Genomic DNA, 10,688 nt, shown 5'->3' with positions numbered 1-10,688 from the left:
TTCTATCCTCCCGTCTCAGTGCAATGACGACGTTGAATCCACTTGACATCCTCTCTCTCCTCATCGACTGATTACAATACTATGAAACAGCATCTGATGGACACACATTCCCCCGACAAGATAATCTATAGAAATACAATATGATGACACATGAATAGACGCAGAAACCACCGTGAAGCTTCATCACACTGTGCCCGACAAGAACAAGGATCGTCTCTGTCCCCAAAGATACCCAAGTAAACAAGACAAACAAATTTGTTTGATGACACTTTTGAAGCTACAGAAAAGCAATCCGCGTCACCACAACATTATTCTTTCAACACTAAGAACGCATGAATGAGGTCAACTCCATTCATTTGGACTTGTCATCAAAAAAATAATCGTTGACTTTGCGAATACAGAATAAAAAACATGAAGCGATCGAATAATAGGGAAGTCATGCTGAACGCATCCTAATTCACGATAGATTGGGGTTCCAAGCAACATAGACTAGTGGCTATATTCTCCATGACCAAACTCCAAATATTTTGTTGCATGCTCGTCCCTTTCTTTCTCTCCATGAGCTGAGTCAAATCAAGGTCTAGAATTTTCCAATCATATTAATTGCATGCCACATAACTAACGGAGATTATTGTGCTTCTTCTGCATTCTTCCCAAGTCTTTCAAATGAATCCAACAGCAACATAATTGATGAATTTGATACTGCCAACGCTGCAAACATCCCAAGAAAGAAAGCAATCCGTCTCTGTTTTTCTATTCCAATCATAATATATATCTTTGACCATCGATGTCAATACTTGGTTGGCATAACCTTCGCGTAAAAGAATCAAACACTTGGTCGCTTTCTTTAACTTGAATTATAACCATCATTCTAGACTTCCCACTCCAAGTTTTCCATCAAAGTCATGGATCGATCGCGTTTACCAGGAAGTATTTTTTAAAAGATATTATTATTATATACGTGACGTTCACACATGAACTTGAACCTAAGACCTTGGATGTCTCAATAAAGACTCGTGCACTGCACTTACCGTTCTAAGCTGGAACAACACTTGTTCTCCTCAAGTTTCAAAGGCGGTGGCCGGAATCCTTCAAAGTCCAAGGTTTTATGGACTGGCTTTCTTACACTTGAAACCATATATGTCAAAGCTACTGTACCGATTTCTAAAACAAACACGCTAGATTCTTGTCCAACTTTGACTTGTTCCTTCTTCTTCTTCTTCTAGCCAACCTCCTCCGTTAAAGGGACGGGAGTACTACTCGGTTGGCTCGGGGGATGCTGCGGTTGGAGTAGATGGAAAGATTCCTCCGTCTTCCCTTCTTGGCCACTTCCTTCGTGTTCTTCTGCTGCTTCTCTTTCTTCGCCGGCCACTATGACTTCGGAGTACTAGTTTCGGCGCAGAATTCGACCGTGCCGGTGGACGTCGGCGTGATTCTCCACCTTCGGTCTTTGCCGGGGAAGAGGAGCCGGACGAGCATTTCGATGGCGATAGAAGACTTCTATGCCGTCCATAGCAACTACACCACGAGGGTGATTCTACATGTCAAGGACTCGGAGAACGAAGCCATCGGGGCAGCGGCAGCAGGTAATCAATCCCCTTCCCCAATATGGCACCACTGATCTCACGGCATAGAGCAGATACTTAGGAAAACCCAAGACGGACTGGGGGCTGTGATTGAGATTTCGATTCCATAAAGAAACTTGCATTCGGAATGACAAGCAATCAGCAAAAAATGACTCCAGTCACGTAGTTGTCTATGCTTGCAAGTCAAATTTACCATGTTTGACTTGGACTTGTCAAAGTCGTCGTTCGAATTACTAAAAATAATAAAATACAAATAAGCAAATCGTACCTTCTGGAAGTGGCCACTTGGGCTCTGATCCACCGTGTAACGAGGGCCAAATTGCGGAATGAAAGGTGCGTTTTGTCCATATTTGGAGTGACGTCTAACTCCTTAAACTCTTTGCGCTTTGCGGCAGCGGTGGCGATGCTGAAGGACGTCCAAGTGAAGGCCATCATCGGGCCCATGACATCCACGGAGGCCGACTTCGTCATCCAAATCGGCAACAAGACGCAGGTCCCCGTCCTCTCCTTCTCGGCGTCCAGCCCGTCCCTCTCCCCAGCCCACACCCCCTTCTTCGTCCGCACCACCACCAACGATTCCTCCCAGGTCGGCGCCATCGCCGCGGTGACGCAGTACTTCGGCTGGCGCCAGGCGGTCCCCGTCTACGAGGACTCCGAATACGGCGCCGGCATCGTCCCCTTCCTCATCGACGCCCTCCAAGCTGTCGATGCCCGCGTCCCCTACCGCAGCGTCATCCCCACCGAAGCCACCAGTGACGAACTCGACAAGGAGCTGTACAAGCTCATGACCATGCAGACGCGCGTCTTCGTCGTCCACATGCTCCCCGCCCTCGGCGCCCGCCTCTTCCGGAGGGCACACCAGCTGGGCATGATGGACGACGGCTACGTGTGGATCACCACCGATGGGATCACCGACGTCCTCGACCTGCTCGATCAGCGGACGGTTGCCGAGGCAATGCAGGGCGTGATCGGCGTGCGGCCCTACGTGAACCGATCCGAGGAGATCGACGACTTCACGGCCCGGTTCAAGCGGAAATTTCGGCAGGACAACCCCACACTCGAACCCACCGACCCCACGGTGTTCCAGTTGTGGGCGTACGACACGGCCCGCGCCGTCGCGATGGCCGTCGAAAAGGCGGTATCAGCCCGCACAGCCTTCCAAAGCCTACATTCCGGGAATAACTCCACCGACTTGGGGCGGCTTGGCGAGAGCCAGACCGGGCCGGCGCTACTGGAAGCCATTATGGGCACCCGATTCCGGGGGTTGGCAGGAGAGTTCCAGCTCGTCGACGGCCAGCTCCAGTCGTCGGCCTTCGAGATCGTCAATGTCAACGGAAAAAGCGGGAGGACGATCGGGTTCTGGATTCAGGGAAACGGGATCTCGAGGGATCTCGAGTCCACAAACGATACGGGCCTGAGGTCCGTCATCTGGCCGGGCGAGCCGAAGGACGTGCCCAAAGGTTGGGAGATGCCCACCAACGGAAAGAAGCTCCGGATCGCCGTTCCCGTCAAGCACGGATTCGACCAGTTCGTGAAGGTGACTACGGATCCGGCAACCGACAGAACCACCGTCACCGGCTTCTGCATCGACGTCTTCCAGGCCGTCATGGATTCGCTGCCATATGCTGTCCCCTTCGAGTACATCCCCTTCCCCAATTCGTCCGAATCTTACGACAACTTCGTCTACCAAGTTAAACTGAAGGTTGGTTCACTTGCCACACCGCTTGAATAACGATAATAAATGAGATTACCATCGTGTGTGTCTTCCAACTAATTGGGTTGGTGAACAGAACTTCGATGCAGTGGTGGGCGACACCACTATCCTTGCCAACCGATCTCAATTCGTGGAGTTCACAATGCCATTCACTGAATCAGGAGTGTCGATGATTGTGCCAGTGAAGGGGGACAAGAGCAAGAACATGTGGATCTTCTTGGAGCCGCTGACCATCGACCTCTGGCTCGGGAGCTTAGCCTTCTTTGTGTTTACTGGGTTCGTGGTCTGGGTGATCGAGCACCGGGAGAACGAGGAGTTTGCTGGGAAACCACTGGACCAGTTTGGAATCATCTTCTACTTCGCCTTCTCCATTCTCGTCTTTTCGCATAGTATGTCCTCATCATGATGACCCCTATCGTTACTCCGAGTGGATGATGACAACCAATTCAACTCATTTGGTCTTGCTCTGTGTTTTTCCAGAGGAGAAGCTGCAGAGCAACCTCACACGGTTCGTGGTGATCATCTGGGTGTTTGTGGTGCTGATACTGACGTCGAGCTACACAGCGAGCCTGACATCGATGCTCACCGTGCAGCAGCTTCAGCCGACGGTGACCGACGTGAACCAGCTTTTGAAATCAGGGGCCTCCATTGGGTACCAAGACGGATCATTCGTGGCTGGTATGCTCAAAAGGATGGGATTTCAAGAACAAAAGCTCAAAAACTACAGCACGATTGAGCAGTACGCTGAAGCTTTGTCCAACGGGAGCGCAAACGGAGGGGTCGATGCATTCTTTGATGAGATACCTTATCTCAGGCTCGTCCTATCGCAGTATTGCGATGACTTCGCCATGGTCGGTCCGACCTACAAGACCGACGGTTTCGGCTTCGTAAGTTTCTATACCTCCTTTCTCATTTGTTGCAGATGAATTCAACATGCATCTGTATCTTTGTGTCCTGTAGGTTTTCCCTAGAGGGTCGCCGCTGGTGTCTGACATTTCCAGGGCTATCCTAAACATAACGGAAGGGGAAAGGATGACAGAGATCGAAAAGGCATGGTTTGGGGATCCGGCAAGTTGTCCAAACCAGAGCAACAACTTGGCATCTTCGAGTCTAGCCTTCAGGAGCTTCGGGGGCCTCTTTCTCATCACAGGAGTTGTCTCGGTGCTCGCATTGCTGATCTTCTTAGCAAGATTCATCTACACGGAATGGGATGAGCTACAAGCTGCAGCTGGGCGGCAGAGTTCACTTTGGAAGAAAATGGTTGTACTGCTCAAGTACTATCATGATGTCAACGAGCCTCTGCCTTGTCCTACCCTGAAGAGGGATGACTTTGCTGCTATAGACATTGGGGAAATGAATCAACATACGCAACCCGGAGTTGGCGCAGCGCTGCCTCATCTGGTGGGTTCCTTGAGCCCTGTGAGCATATCCAATCATTCACGGCTCAGTTTTACTTCGCCGGAAGAAGAAATGTCCTCCACGGAACCCAGTAGCCCGTAGAAATGACTGAGGTCCAGGAAGCATGATGATCTTGTTCATGTCCTGCTCCCGTTTGTCTCGTAACCTCATGCTTTTATTGTCACTTGGCATCTAACCATTACTCCGTTGGTGCCACTCAATTGTAAACATACTTGGAAGTCCAAGGGGGCACTCTGTTCATAAACTTAACATTTAATAAATACGAAAATCATCGACGGGTGAGTTGGCCCGATTGATGCTATGCAAAAAGTATAGATTCTTCGCAATGACTCCCTCTTGTTGACACAAAGGGTTAGCATTGCATTGTGATCTTGTGCAGGGAGCTTGTTGGGGGCAGTCCAACGCAGTCCAACCCGTAATATGGTGGAGTTGGGTTGGAGAGCTAGGTCGTTCTTATTACTGGGTCATTTTTTGGTTATGTCACCACCGGATGGCGTCGAGGGTCCTGCACAATAGATTTGCATCGGGAGCATCTCGGCTTGACCCCTCCGATGCTGAAGTCAAAAAGAGAGAGAGAGAGACAGAGGTTAACAATGTAAGTGAGAGAGATGTAAATGAGAGAGTGAAGAGCTCTTGCTCGCTTGCCCATGCTTGGCCTGAGGAACTTTTATACTTGGGGTGCTAAGTGGCTTGGATGTGCATTCGACAAAGCCCCCTTTACCTTGTACGATGGAGGTATTAATAAGAGCGACTTGCTGGCGTGTGTCCTCTGGTGCATAGGGTGGACCTTTGGGAGGGCTCCTCCGGTTGACCCCTTTACATTTTTGGGTCAAGTAGGGCATGGTCCCTCTACCGATCGTTCGGAAGGGAAGGCTTGTGAAGCCGGATCATGCCGTCAATCATTATGTAGAGGCATAGCTTCTGCTGATGTATCAATCAGGAGTAGGTCCTGTGGGCCCATTTCTAGAAGCCAAGGTAAGCGGTGCAACCCTTGGTCCTTGTGCTTTGTTGTTCTGGGTGTTGTCTTTTAGCCCACGTGGCAGAGGAAGTTGGCAATGTCTAGGATTATCCATATCATTTGTCCCCCTCCCCACCCCCGAAAAAGATGTTCTTTAACGCTTTGAATTGAGGTATCAAAGGATGTCATCTTTCCTGCATTCCTACATGGTGATATGATCGTTGTTTAGCTTTGGGTTTGTTACTAGCACTATTGTGGTTGGTTCGAGGCCCATTTGGGGTGAGGTGTACTTTCTTATCGGGGCGATTTTTATTTAGATGAGTGTTAACTTAAGAGACCTCTCTCTTTTTTTCCTCCCTCTCTATCTTCGTTCTCCCCCTTCCGCACGAGAGTTCATTCTCTCTTAATTTTTGACCTCCCCCTTCTGCTTCGAGAGGTTTCCTTCTCCGTTTTTGCCTCTCCCTTCTGCTTGGGAGGTTGGGTCTTCTTTTGGGCTTACCCCTTCTTTTACTTATAAAGGTAGGTACTCAACCGCCTGGGTAGGAGTGTAGGTCCATAGTAGCAGGTGTTGGCTCAACCGCATGAGCAAGAGGATCAATATTAGTCCACCATAGTAAGTCTTGATTTGATCATCATGGGCTGAAGTATCAACATCAGTTTGCCATAGCGACTTCTGTTGTAGCGGGTCTTGATTCGACTATCGTGGGTGGGAGTGCTAATATTAGTCCACTGTAGTGGGTCTTAATTTGATCGCTGTGGACGAGAGTACGAAAGTAGATATACCTTAGCATCAGCCTACTGGAAAGGGGGGGGGGGGGGGTCTTGATTCGACCTCCCTGCTCAAAGGGGCCGAGGGCCATGGGTCGTGCCTCCTCATTGGAGCGCTCATTGGAAGGAGTACTGGAAGGATATTCATGCGACATTCGACCCTCCTTCGACATTCAGCTTGTTGGAAGGGGAACACACACCCTCGCTGCTCAGAGGGGCCTAGGGCCGTGTGTAGCACCTCCTCATTGGAGTGTCCCTAATAAGGAGTGACCCTCCTTCCACATTAAGCCCTATAACATCCACAAAGTTCATCCCTAATAAGGATATTATCAAATATCTATTTATTTGATATGTGGTGTCATATATATATATATATATATATATATAAATGAAATAAAATAAATTGAATCATGCGTTCCTCTTCTCTTTGGATCCGAATCTGTTTACAGCCCTATAAACTACAGAAGCTCCACTATATTTGGCCACGTAACTTTTATGTCCTCACTCATATTTGGCTTTCATCATCCAAAATTCACATGATTGCTTTCTTGAATTAAAATATTTTTTTTTAAAAATTATCTTCAGATTATAGATTTTGTAGAATTTAGTTTCTATATTTCGCCAACAACTATTGGTCGGTATCTCCAATTAATTACATCCAAAAATTTTGATCGAGCAATAATGAATCTTAATGATCCGATCTATATTATCTTATAACACAACTCGTGCAGCCACCTCTGCATCCTTCCTCTCTTGGGGCGGCGGCCATTCCTTGACACAAGAGGGCGTCCTCACAATAAGACTACGCCTGTCGCCGATGATCTCACGATTGACATGAAAATTCCTTCCCACAACAACTATGCATCCGCTGCATTCTTATATCGTCTAATATATTGCTTGTCTTTCGAGTCCAAATCCTTCTATTCCCGCATGACAATGTCGAGATCTTGCCAGCCATTGACCTTCTGCATTTGGCAACTTCTTTATAGGAACAAGTTACCCTCGCAGGAGGACTCAAAGAGACGAACCGGTCGTTCTATCCTCCCGTCTCGGTGCAATGACGACGTTGAATCCACTTGACATCCTCTCTCTCCTTATCGACTGATTACAATACTATGTGTTAGTGCAAACACCCTTGAGCCGTGGCCTCGGGGCCGACACGGCTTGGTCCTAATCACGTTGTCGAGGGATCTCTCGGTGGTGTGTCCTGCTGCGATTGGGAGCCCTCGGGGAAGGCGCCGTCGGGTGGCCTCGGAGACGTTGGCGCTCGGGGGGGGTTGTCTTGGTACCTGCACGAAGGTCGGGTCGGTGGTTCGGCCCGACCTCTCCGATGATCAAGTTAGCAACAATGTGGAGAGGATTTTGGAAGAAGAGAAGCAGCAGTGTTCTCTAGTCTTTTAGTCTGTTTTTCCCCCCTTTCTTGTTTGGAACTCGGGGGTATTTATAGGTGGGCCTGGGTGTTACCTGACGTTACTGTTTATAGGGGCAGGTGAATACTTCACGTGGCGTCTGACACGGCCATTGGGGCTGCGTGGGAGGCCAAGCTGCAGCAGGGTATGGCGCGTCTCGGTTGACGTGTTCCCTAGCCTTGGCCGAGCCCAGAGGGCGAAGAGCCGGGCTCGTTGGCTGAGGGGTGGTGGCGTTGTTGTGACGGCCGGGGTCCAGTCGAGGCGTTAATGCGCCTGGGTCGGCGTCCCGGGGTTTCGTTGACCGGGGCGTGAGGCGTTGGTTTAGGGTGGCTGGCGTCATTTACATCCTGTCGCCATTATTGCCCTCATCATATTCCCCCCCGGAAAGAAGCTATGCGTCGGTAGTCGTAGCGAGAGTCCGAGGCATGACTTTTGTTTTAGAGTAGGTCGTTTACAGAGACACGGACCCTGGGGGTGCGGAAGGGGGTGTCGTCCCGAGTGGCGCAAGGCTAAGGAACCGAGAAGGGGCCAAGTGTGTCTCGGGGGGCAAAAAGCCGAAAGGCCGAGGAGCGGCCGGGCATGTCTTAGGCGGCGTAACGCCGAAGGGCCGGGGAGCGGCCGAGCATGTCTTGGGTGGCGTAAAGTAGAAGGGCCGAGCATATCTTGGGTGGCGTAAAGCCGAAGGGCCTGGGAGCGGCCGAGCATGTCTTGGGTGGCATAAAGCCGAAGGGCCGGGGAGCGGCCGAGCATGTCTTGGGTGGCGTAAAGCTGAAGGGCCGGGGAGCGGCCGAGCATGTCTTGGGTGGCGTAAAGCTGAAGGACCGAGGAGCGGCCGAGCATGTCTTGGGTGGCGTAAAGCCGAAGGGTCGGGGAGCGGCCGAGCGTGTCTTGGGTGACGTAAAGCCGAAGGGCCGGGGAGCGGCCGAGCGTGTCTCGGGTGGCGTAAAGCCGAAGGGCCGGGGAGCGGCCGAGCGTGTCTCGGGTGGCGTAAAGCCGAAGGGCCGGGGAGCGGCCGAGCGTGTCTCGGGTGGCGTAAAGCCGAAGGGCCGGGGAGCGGCCGAGCGTGTCTTGGGTGGCGTAAAGCCGAAGGGCCGGGGAGCGGCCGAGCATGTCTTGAGTGGCGTAAAGCCGAAGGGCCGAGGAGCGGTCGAGCATGTCTTGGGTGGCGTAAAGCCGAAGGGCCGGGGAGCGGCCGAGCATGTCTTGGGTGGCGTAAAGCCGAAGGGCCGGGGAGCGGCCGAGCGTGTCTTGGGTGGCGTAAAGCCGAAGGGCCAGGGAGCGGCCGAGCATGTCTTGGGTGGCGTAAAGCCGAAGGGCCAGGGAGCGGCCGAGCGTGTCTTGGGTGGCGTAAAGCCGAAGGGCCGAGGAGCGATCGAGCACGTGCATCGAGGCTCTTAAAAGCTGCCGTGTTAATTGTTGCCTCGTGGATGGGGGTTACTTTTATTGCACGTTTGTGGGCGTTGAGGTTGAGGAGGTCCTTGGGCGGCACCACGTCCTCCGGGTTCGCCACGTCAGGCCTTTCCTTTAATTCGGAGCGCCTTTGGGCATTCTTCGATGTGACGTAACGGGCGCGCACCTGCGCGAGTGTGCTGCCGCCCATTCTCGGGAAGCGATGAGGCATTGACTCCGGCGGGATATCTCCTTTAAACGTTTAGGCGCTTGTCCTCTCCTCCAACCCTTGCTGCTGCGCTTCCACCTTCGAGCCCCGCCATTGTGTCCCCAAGCTTCTTCCCGACCTTCCGCGCGGTTTTTGTCTTCTTCTCGAGGTCAGTCGAGATGTCGTCCTCTCCTTCTTTACTTTCCTCCCCGTCTTCCTCTCCCTCTTCTTCTCCCGCGCTTGGGGCTGGAGGGGGCGGTCCCCCTTTGACCTTCGACGAGGAGACAGCGCGGTCGCTTGAGGCTTTGATGTGGCCGCACGATATCGACTCAACTGTGAGTGAATCTTCGCTGGAGGGACTCCGCGAACGTTATTGCATCCCGGGAGATCATGCCCTCGGTGCGCCTGAGCCCGGGCAGCGGGCGTATGACCCGTTCCCGAAGGGTTTCGCTTTGTCCCTTGATGCTCTGGAGGCGGGTTTGCGTTTCCCCCTTCATCCCTTCATTGTGTCTTGTTTGTCTTTCTGGCGGGTTTCTCCGTCTCAGGTGACGCCGAACTCCTAGCGTTACCTAGTGGTATTCCTGGGGGAGTGCCATCATGCTCATATCACCCCCACCATCAGCCTCTTTCTTTCCTGTTACCGCTTTTGCAAGGGCTCGGGGGGTTACTTCTTAACGGCTCGAACTGGATTTCGCGTTGGGGGTGCCCCTTCCAATAACAAGGGATGGAAGGGGAGGTTTTTTTATGTCAGCCGTACACAGGATTGGGGCTTTGGGGTTCGGTGGTCTGCGAGGGTGATTGACAACACCCTCCCCTGTTTGGGCGAAGTGGATCGCCAAGCTCGGGAGAGGCTCAGAGAGATTCTCCCAAAGTCGCAGGCCATCCGGACCATGACCGAGCAGTGGTTGGTCGCGGTGGGCCTTAGCCCGGTGCCTCAGGGTATGTCAGTGACATTTGTGTCGGGCGTTCGTGTGGCTGATTTTTGGACGCTAACGTTTTCCATTTCCTGTAGAGATGGTGAACCTTTGGTCGCTCCTGGGGAATCCGGCGTCGCAGCCTCCTTCCCCGACTCCGGAGACCGCCTTGTGGCCCCCTCCCCCAGCTCCGAAGACCGAATCACAACCTCCACAGCCGGCTTCGGCAGCCGAATCGACACCCCCTCCCCCGGCGCCGGTGACTGAACCGCGGCCAGGTACGGAGGGTGCCCCCTTGGAGGTCGGGGACGGGCGCCCTTCAA

At 52.3% G+C, this 10,688-nt stretch overlaps 1 protein-coding gene across 1 annotated transcript; it reads left to right on the top strand.

Annotated features, from left to right (window-relative positions):
- Positions 1-1,060: 1,060 nt before the first annotated feature.
- LOC135632813 (glutamate receptor 2.7-like) lies at positions 1,061-5,270 on the top strand. Its single transcript, XM_065141604.1, has 5 exons — positions 1,061-1,586; positions 1,982-3,288; positions 3,377-3,689; positions 3,781-4,187; positions 4,261-5,270. Exons 1-5 carry the CDS (start codon positions 1,295-1,297, stop codon positions 4,798-4,800), a joined length of 2,859 nt encoding a protein of 952 aa, XP_064997676.1. The 5' UTR covers positions 1,061-1,294; the 3' UTR covers positions 4,801-5,270.
- The last annotated feature ends 5,418 nt before the right edge of the window (positions 5,271-10,688 follow it).

Source organism: Musa acuminata, chromosome BXJ3-3, assembly GCF_036884655.1.
Source record: "Musa acuminata AAA Group cultivar baxijiao chromosome BXJ3-3, Cavendish_Baxijiao_AAA, whole genome shotgun sequence".
NCBI classification, from domain to species: Eukaryota; Viridiplantae; Streptophyta; class Magnoliopsida; order Zingiberales; family Musaceae; genus Musa; species Musa acuminata.
This window is presented reverse-complemented; position numbering and strand designations above follow the sequence as displayed.